The following is a 10,000-nucleotide window of genomic DNA, read 5'->3' as shown; positions in this document are numbered from 1 at the left end:
TGTAATGAGTAATCTGTAGTGTGCTCAAGGAGTCCCGCTTAGTGTGTAGTTGGGGAAAAAAAATATTAGCGGTGAGTGAGTTGTGTCTTGAATCGTACTACTTGGGAGGACAAAGACCGTAGCAAATTGAATATATGCTCCAACGGCTCTTCCGTTTGTTCCATCCTTTTTTCGGGGATTGTGATGAGTCATCAGGATCGTCTTGTTGGTGTCCTTTTTTTTCTTCCTCCATATGAACAAATATCATTCCCACTTTCTTAATGGGTCTTTGCGTTAAATTAGGTAGTGGAAATGATGTAATATGACCCCACCTGGTAGTTAGTTGTCTGGGATTCTTATTATATATAGTTTTTCAATATACAACTTCATAGTGATGTTCCTCGTAATGCAATGGCAAAGTATGACCCCCCCCCCCCCCCCCCCCACCTGAAAAAAAAGGGTATCTCATTAGCTCTCCTGAAGACTTTTTTCATTCCTACAGGGAAGGAAGTGATGAAATACAACTCCACTGTGCCTTCAGAAGTTCATATAGTGCAGCCACAAATTAAATGAAAACATTTGGTGTCCCTGATAAAGGCTCTTCTTCGCACCCACGTTCATACTGCGCTGGCAGGTAATGGTTCAGAGTCACATGCTGGCAAAGGAAACCAGGTCTTGGTGTGGTAATTCACGGCTGCTGCGGTAAGTTTCATCCTCAGTGCGCAGCTCGTCCCGGTCAACGTCTGTGTTCGCTCGATTGTTTTGCTCGCCGTTTCAGTTCATGGCGTGCTGACGGATGGTGTGGAAGATCCAGTCCATTTTTGTAGTCCATCCGCCATGGTGAGCGTCATTCATTTGTTTCATGAAATAGTCCAAGGCCTCCTGTTCCGTTTTATCCAGAGCCAAGGTTTTCCGGATGTAAGCTATATCGTCGAATGATTGTAACTCAGGCATCCCTGAGCCCAGCATCATGGAGAACAGGTTGATGAAGAGGTTGGCGTGCTGCCGGATTGCCAGGTAGGCCTTGTAGCACATCTCTTGAAATCTGGTGGGCGTAAAGGAAACCCAAAACCTCGTCAGCCTTTGTGACCAACATCGTCACAAGGACCGAAGTTCGGTTTCTTCCCGGGACAGTTTCATCTTTGTACATCAAATCATCTTCTCTCGTTGAAATGCCAAAAATCTTCTCTGGCAGCTGAGCGCATAATACAATGTAAAGAATTGAAGACTTTTTGCTTCAATTCAACACAGATCGTGCTGCTCATTTTGGTGCGCAGACATCAACTATAGGGTAATAAATGTCTTCAAAGAGGATAAAAAATATATGCCTGGATTCATCATGGATATTACAGTAAAGTCTCGTTATATCGATAGTACTGCTTATTACGATACTATTTCTATGAACGCAAGGAGAAAATTTACATGCCGCAGGATCGGATATATCGATATTTTTTCCGACTCCCGAGAATATCGATATAACGAGACTTTACTGTATATAAACCGGTGCCCAAAAATATCCATTGCCTGAAGGATTCAAGCACTGCCACAAAGATATTCGTGAGCCCGTATATGGTGTTTCTCATTATATGTTAGCAATAAGCTAATGGAGCGTAAATTTGGGTTGTTTTAAACAGACATTTAATTGTTTTTGTTGGATGTTTGGTTTGAGGTTGAAACTGTGGATGCTATCATTAGCATTAAGCTAGCAGACTTTACTGCAACCGGGAGTGGTGCTAAAGAGGTTGAAACATTATTCATAATCATAATAATACATTTAGTTTATAAGCGCCTTTCAAAACACTCAAGGTCGCTTTACAGTCAGAAGATTTTTTTTTCTGTGGGTGAGCAGCGGCAGCCACACGCGCCAGCGTTCACTCATCCCAGAATAACTCAAATAGAAAACTAGATAGCCAACTGATAGCTAACAGATAAAACAGATAAAAGTTCGGCTCAGTTGTCAGGGCAGAATCTCTCTGACACATAAGAGCAGTGTCTTAAAGTTCTTGTGTTCCTTCCTTATAATCCTTTTGGAGGTTCCAGTAGGCTTGTACACTAGCATTAGCATTCAGCTAGCTGATTTTAGTTATTCAAAAATGAAGGGCTTGGTTGAATAATTTGGTGTTTAAATACAGAAGCTTATTTTGCTTCTTGCTTTGAGTAAATTTTTGGGAAAAAGTTTGTTGAAGTGTGTTAAATACATGTGGCTTATTTAGCAACTTTTTTCAAATAAATGGCAAGTAAAAAAAAAAAAATAAATCCGAATTGAAAGTGAACACGGACCCTACCTTTCAAACTCTCTTGTTTTGGTGCACTCTTGGGTTCCTTTGCTGATGACGATCAAAAAGTCTTGCGTCAGAACAAAGGGCACACGCTCTCGCTTGTATCCAAACTTCTTCTTTTTGTGGTCCAGGAAATGGCCAAAATCGATGTGGAACAGCTACGGCGGATCAATAAACTCGTGAAAAGTGTAATCGGACGATGAGAATGATGTCATATTGAATTTTTACCTGTCCATCATCTTTAACCATGATGTTGCTATTGTGTCTATCTCCTATGCCCAGGATAAATGTGGCGACACAATAGCCTGCGCATGACCGCGTGAACAAATCTACAGCTTGGTCATACCTAAAAATAATAATCAATAATCAATCACCAGAACGGGCATCAAAAATTGGGTGTCGTGTCCTAATGTGCCACTCACATCTCGCCCTTGTTTTTATCCTTGAGCCACTGGTGCAGCGTGTGACTGTTGAACTGCAGCGCCCCCTTTAGGCCTCCTTTGCATTGGATCTGCATGATGGTGTGGGAATTCCTCACCACCTCGATCAAGCCAACGCAGTCGCCGATGGACAGACAACCGTAAGGGAGCATCCTTGAAAGACAGAAAGTTTTTGGTTTGTAAAATTGCACGCAAATTGAAAAAGGATATGCGGTGGTTCCCAAGAGCTGAGTAAGCCAGTTTGGAAGGAGTGATCTAAGATGGCTTCGCTTTCCATCTTTTTCTGGGCTAGCTTAGTTCTCACACTGGGTGTTCGCCAGATATAGCTTGCACAAGAAATCTAAATAATGATTGTTTTATTATTTCTTTTAAAAATCTACTTATCTTCACATTGGGGCAAAGTGCTAGCAAAACATGCTAAATGCTAAATCAGTGACGCCGCCCCAGGTTAGCTTCGGGCCGCTTGTGATGGATTTTTGCATTATCTTGACACCTTTGCGTGAATATGGTTTATCTCTAGCAACAAAAAAAAGTTGTAGGTTAGTACAGTAATAAAGTCATAAATTCGTTTCTTTTTTGAAAAGCAAAACGAAGCATTAGCAAAGCAAGAAATTAGGTGAACATATGTACAACACTTGTGAAACCTGGAGCTTCTGATTTTTCAAATATCAAGTGACGTGGCATGGCTAATTCTTTTGAAATGGCCGTGCGGTGAAAACCGGTCCACGCCCCCCTGCGTTTCATTTTTGAAAGCGAGCCTAGCCGGTGTGCTGGCCGAGCAAACAAATTAGCACATCCATCCACCGGCATTGGATGTCCCTTTTCAACAAGGTCGGCGTGGAAGAGGCGGGCGACTAAGAAGAGGCTTTCCCGCTATACCTCTGATGTGTCAATTTACCGGGAAACCAATGTCAAAGCAGCTGACCTAAGATGACTGGAACGTTTTGAGGTTATTCAGCATTAAAGGATCAGAGAACATAAAAGTTATCCTGCGCTTATTAATGAGCACCCGCATCCTCGCTGTCACGGCGAAGTGAGGCACCTACCTGAGATCAAGGCCTTGGTTTTGCCAGATGTTCTCCATTATCCTAATGATTTGCAGCGTCAGCATGTCCTGTCTCAGGTCTACGGAGGCACAGGAAGAGGGGAAAAGAGGAAAATACAGACGATGCATTTTAAGTTCTAGGGGGGGATGATGTCAAAAACTTACCGTCTCCGTTTTTGAAGATGATTTCATTGTTTTGAAAAAGGAGCTCTGACATCATATCTGGGTTTTCCCAATTAAGCCACAGAGGTCGCTTGGCAGATGACATCATCCGACATTCTTCCAGACTGGAACAGAAAGCAGCACAAAATGACTCGGGAGGAGGGGGCAGAATGAAAATGTGTATTTTTTTAAGATAGCTGTGCCCTTCAGAGACATGTCATTTACAACTACAGGTAGAAGCATAACATGTACAGTAAAGTCTCGTTATATCGATATCGGTTATATCGATAGTACTGCTTATTACGATACTATTTCTATGAACGCAAGGAGAAAATTTACATGCCGCAGGATCGGATATATCGATAGTCCGGTTATATCGATATTTTTTCCGACTCCCGAGAATATCGATATAACGAGACTTTACTGTATTTAAAAAATAAAATAAAATACAGTATTGTAGCACACGTGTGAATAATATGAACCAACCTGAGCCGTCTCAGCCCCCAACATCCCCCCATTTAAAATACAGACTGACTTTTTAAACAATATTACACATTTTCTACATTTGCATGCTAAGACCAAATACAAATAATAATAAATAACAAACAAATAATAAATGAATAAACAAATAAATAAAAATAATAAAAAAAATAAAAGTATAAACAAATAAAAAATGAATACAAATAAATAGATAAATAAATAAATGTATAAATACAACTATTAACCAAATAAATAAATGAATAAAACTCCATAAATACATAGATACAACCAATAAATAAAAATACTAACGTAAGAATAAATACATATATAGATAAATGAACACAAACAAATTCACAAATCAAATAAGTAACTAAATAACGAAATAATAAATAAATGTATAAACAAATAAAAAATAGAAATGGATAAATGTATAAATTCAAAAATAACACTAATAACCAAATACGTAAACTAATTGTCACGGTTTGCAAGGTGGTGATGGCGGTTGTGGATCCCAAAAAGCAGGCAGGAGGGAGCACAGGGTTGTGTTTGACAAATTGTATTAAAATAAAGTCAGCAGGAACATAATCTAAAACATCAAAATCATCTGAACAGAAAAAATACAAAGTATCAAAAGAAAACCAAGAGTAAAAGTCAGCTAAGGTGAAACAAACACATGCACAGCATACAATGCATATGCACAGCATACAATGCATATACAATGCATACAATTGCATTCAAAGCATACAATGACCAGACAACGAATGGTCGTGTCGGGAGTCCTTTTGAGTGTCACTGATTGGGAATGACCAGCACCTGCGAGGCTGCAGGCAGGGCTAACAGTGCTACCCGTTGGTCGCCAACCAGATCATGACACTAATAGAACTCCGACAATAAATACACAGATAAAACAAATAAATAAATATAATAATGTAATAGCTAAATAAATAAACAAATTAACAATTAAATACATAGATGTATAAACAAATAAAAAATACAAATAAATGCACAGATAAATAAATAAATGTTTAAATACATAAATAAACTAATAAAATTCCATAAATACATAGATAAAACAAAAACATTAAAATAATAGTAATAGATAAATACACGTACAGCTAAACAAATAAACACATAAAGAAATAACAAATAAATAAACACAAATAATAATGAATAATAAAAAAAATATCTGCCCTAAGGCTGCAGAAGGCTGGAATGTGCGGATCACCATATTAATTAAATGCGCGGATCACGATATTAATTAAACATGCACAACATAAGGATTCTGACATACCGGAGGTTTCCCAGCTGATGTGCTGGGTTGAGGGGTGAGGTGAAGCTCTGCAGTGCATCCATGTAGTCTGGCCTTCTCATTTGCTCCACCAGAAACTTCATTTGAACCTGAAACGAGAGAATCGGGTGAATCAATAACTCACCAGGTGTGGAACCAGTCCAGCCAGAGCGGTAAACAGAAGCCCATTTGCTTGCTTCGCTTGGGCGAAATGACTAAACCTTCACAATGACGTTAACACCTCCATACCATATCATCTATTCAAACAAATAAAGAGATATGTTCCCCCAAATTGGCGTTTTCGTGTTTATTAAAGTCATTATAAATGCCTTGCATGCTGGGTCCGGGTGGACAGTAATTTCATCTGTGCTGTATGGCATGCATATTAGCGTATTTGACAATAAAGCTGACTTTGACACATATAATGTACCATATTTTCCAGTGTACAGTATTAGGCGCTCCGGAGTGCAAGGTGCACCCCCAATGAAATGTGTATGTTCAAACTTTTTCCATATCTAAACTTTTCCTTTCGGCTTTTCCCTTCAAGTAATACATGTTGTGCAAAAGGTCCAATATCACATGGCCTCACGGATGGATACTTTCTAAATACATGTTTTTATTTAATACCTTTGGCTAACTTGTGTATTGTATATTCACGCTAGCTAACTCAGACAACAAGCAAAGTGGCTCAGAACCATTTATCCATCCGTTACATGATCCACTAATTAAAAAAAGTGATTTTTACTGCTGTCTTTGCGAAACGTTTAATAATAAACCAGGACGAAATAACACGAGGAACGCCGACCATCTCAAAATGTGTTAGAAAGCTATAAAGCAAACTAACGACCCCCGTAGCCCCGAGGCCAGATGTTGCCGAGATTAAACTGGGCAATTTGGCCGAGCAGCTGTCGGCAGTCAGATTACCTTCTGTGCCTCATCCTTTTTCTCTTGTTTGAGGAGGTCCGTGAGATTGATGAGTTTCTCCATGGCCTCCACCTGCCGGCTCAGGTGCTTCAGGTACATGCCGCAGGCCCGGCAGTACGACTCCAGGAGGAGTCCAAACCTCTGGCTAACCGTCTTATTGTGCATTTCTGATCTGAAGTTAAAGGGGGAGAAAAAACATGGTCTTGTATCTTTACATTTGTCAAGTATTTCCACTATGAGACATATTTCAAATCTATTTGTCTGAGTTGGACTGGATCGTGATGAAACTCCAAACACCTTTAGAAATCACAATGTTCGACAATGGCTGCTGACAGAGGATTAAAAATGGATTTGCTCTTTCTGTTTGTTGATTCCATATTTGTTTTCTTTTTTTCCCCCGTTCAATCAATTCCGAATACAGACGCTCCCCTACTTATGAACATTCAAGTTATGAAAAACGGAACTTATGAACATTTTTGTCGTAATATATGTAGTATTTGCTCCAGTTGTCCACGTATCTTTATAGAGCATATATTTTATTTAATGTTTTTCAGTACAACCAATACAGGTTACTTATACCAGCCTTAAAGGACAACCGACGGCTCCAGACAAGTTGTGTCCATAATTTGTAAAATCACTTCAAATGACTTCTACTGAGCGTATTTTACAAAGATTCCACCGCATATAGCTATATACAACGTTTTAAGACTCGCGCTGAATATTCAGGAAGTCTTATTTTTCAGTTGGTGACGATACCTTCCGTGACGTCACGGTAGGTATCGTCACTGACCGAGAAAGCGACACACAATGCATTTTGGGTACTTTGTTTGGTCTGAAAACTTCGTGTTGATCCGTGTTGATGGCGAAATTAGAAGGAAAACACATAAATAAATAACACGATGGTGAATCGTTGTGTGTTGCACCAAGACTACTATTTGATACTAGCTGACACAAATTTCCAGCAGACAAATCAGCCCATTTCCAACGGAGCTTGGGCGCCATCTTGTGCATTTTCTGGGATGCTATGTTGGAGTCCAGATGCCTCAAAATGACATGCTTTAATGACTGCTTTAATCGATTGCAAACATTTATGCATTCCTCTTCAGAACTATTTGAATCATATTCAGAACTGGATGAGTAGCAAGAAAGCAATCTGAAGCCATTGTTTTGATTCTCGAGCAAGGCAAGACGTCTTGGCGTCACGTCACGAACAAGGGGGCGGGACCTTCTGAAACTGAAACTTTCTGAGGTCATTTTGAAGTAGTTTTGGGACACTAACTCATTTTTATTAGTGTTATTCATTTGACTAAAAATATCAACCTGCGTGTTTTGGGTATTTTAGATGCTATAAAACGTTTTACTGATGTCAGTTAGGAAACAAAAAATGGTGTCGGTTGTCCTTTAAACATTGTTATATAAACCTTAAATATACATTGCATACAAAATATAGCGCTGAAGCAACTTACGAACTAATTCACCTTACGAACGACCCTTCGGGACATATCTCGTTCCTAAGTTGGGGAGCGTCTGTAAACCAATCAAGTCATTGCTTTTTATAAACGCCAAATTAAACTTACTTCAAATGCCAGAAGAAGAAATGTCCTATCCTCTGATTGGTTAATGCCTTCTTCAACAAGAAACGGCCGAGTGGATTATCGAGGTACTGCTCATACTTTAGAACCTGTTCTCACAGAGGGGGAAATGTTGAGATATACGAGGAAGTTATTAATATTACGGGCACGTCATGCATCTGAATGATGTAAAACAAAACAAGTGTTTTATTAAAATAGAGTAGACTTTTATTTTGAAGGGTTGATTGACTTATGATGTGTGAAAATGATGAAAACATGTCAATATTGGAAAGCGTAGTACCTTATTTTATTATTTTTTTATAACTCACCTGAACCAATTGAATGAGGTACTGTGACAGTTTGTCATCCGTTAAATATTTCTCAAGGCACTTAACGGCAAAATCTCGTATCATAGGATCGGGAAAGTTGCAATCCAGCAACTCCATGGCTTGTTCCGGCTTGATCGCAGGCCAATCCTTGAGAAGGCAATACATCTGGCGGCAAAAAGAGGGTACAATTACGCTGAGCGGTTTGAAACAAATCAACAATCCACTCTCTTTGTCAATGTAAAAAATCTGCTGAGTTTCATCTGGAACTCAAATAAGCCCGCTTGACGTTTGTTGGCGCAAACAATGTCCTGAAATGAATACAAGTCAGCGACAGGGGAGGGAACGAATCTTACTTGTGCAACCTCATCTCTGGAGTTCCATTTCACAGCAAGGAGGATCTTGGGAAGGATGTCGGGCATGTTGACACAATAATGTCTGTGAGACATTTTAGAACGCCATTGAGAAACTCAACAAAGCGATTTTGCAGTGCGCTGTCAAATTCATTTGGAACAATGCGGTCACTGACGTTACCTATGCCTCCATAAAAAGTCTTTCTCCTGCTCAGTAATCTCAGACAAAGGATCCCGGTTACAAACTTGGCGAAGCTGCTCGTTGTCAATGTCCGTGAAGAGGTTGTCTCGGGCCACTCGGTTACTCTGTTGAGGCATTGAAAATGAACTTGAGCGCGTTAAAAGCACTCAAACGATAAACTACAGTGGAACCTCAGTTTTGCGTATGCTTATTTTTCAAACTATTCCACATCTGAATAGTTTCCGCATAGCTGAAAACGGCCCAGACCAAAGTCATCTGACTACTGGTGCGGGTCTGTCACTCATTTGCTGGAATATCGCGGCACAGAAATCAACTGTTTGCTAATTTATGGTGTTTAGAAACTTTTTATTGGTTCCGATTTTCATTCACTGCCAGACGATTTGCAAAAATGTGTCCAATCTAGTGCCAGGGTTTTTGTCATTTTCACTCAAATTGCTGGACCCACAGAACATTAAGTTTTAGGACTACATAAATATTCAACGCAAAAAACTTTAGACTTTCTTCTTTCATCAGAAAAAAAGACCCAATTCCAAAGTTAACTGGGTCTGGAGTTATATTGAAATAGGGCGGCTGTACAAAAGGCATATGATGCCCCCTCGTGGGAGGGAAAAACATTGCCGGAGGTCTGACCAGCGCTTTATTGGCAAGAAAAACCAAAATCCAAACAAATTTGGGAATGGCGCTCCATGTCATGCTTTTCAATATACATTTGGGAATGATTTAATAATACTATTTACATCATTTTTATATTATTTCCCTGTAGTCTGAATATCTGAAAAGATTGGTCGCAGAAACCAAGCTGAGGCTCCACTGTATTTTATTTTTGATGGAAATTTTTCACTCTCATGTGTGATATGGTGCAAATATAAAGCACTATATAAATCGATATGTATTGTATTGTGAATATAAAAAGTGTGCTACGTTACCAAACCCGTGGGGCAGTGATTAAAG

At 39.4% G+C, this 10,000-nt stretch overlaps 1 protein-coding gene across 1 annotated transcript in view; it reads right to left on the bottom strand.

Annotated features, from left to right (window-relative positions):
- Positions 1-10,000, bottom strand: part of LOC148891528 (phosphatidylinositol 4,5-bisphosphate 3-kinase catalytic subunit alpha isoform) — a 16,873-nt gene that overhangs the window by 1,453 nt on the left and 5,420 nt on the right. Inside the window, exons 9-21 of the mRNA XM_089007705.1 lie at positions 9,976-10,000; positions 9,029-9,153; positions 8,851-8,932; positions 8,498-8,662; positions 8,175-8,278; positions 6,598-6,769; positions 5,677-5,783; positions 3,909-4,030; positions 3,745-3,823; positions 2,681-2,851; positions 2,487-2,604; positions 2,265-2,416; positions 1-1,024 (exon numbers count right to left, since the gene is read on the bottom strand). The exon at positions 1-1,024 is cut by the window's left edge and continues 1,453 nt beyond it; the exon at positions 9,976-10,000 is cut by the window's right edge and continues 110 nt beyond it. Of these exons, the coding sequence (XP_088863831.1) occupies positions 754-1,024; positions 2,265-2,416; positions 2,487-2,604; positions 2,681-2,851; positions 3,745-3,823; positions 3,909-4,030; positions 5,677-5,783; positions 6,598-6,769; positions 8,175-8,278; positions 8,498-8,662; positions 8,851-8,932; positions 9,029-9,153; positions 9,976-10,000 (1,693 nt within the window). The 3' untranslated portion in view covers positions 1-753. The remainder of the gene's footprint in view (positions 1,025-2,264; positions 2,417-2,486; positions 2,605-2,680; positions 2,852-3,744; positions 3,824-3,908; positions 4,031-5,676; positions 5,784-6,597; positions 6,770-8,174; positions 8,279-8,497; positions 8,663-8,850; positions 8,933-9,028; positions 9,154-9,975) is intronic.

This window comes from Hippocampus bargibanti, linkage group LG11, assembly GCF_051943395.1.
Source record: "Hippocampus bargibanti isolate YZ-2025 linkage group LG11, ASM5194339v1, whole genome shotgun sequence".
NCBI lineage: Eukaryota > Metazoa > Chordata > Actinopteri > Syngnathiformes > Syngnathidae > Hippocampus > Hippocampus bargibanti.
This window is presented reverse-complemented; position numbering and strand designations above follow the sequence as displayed.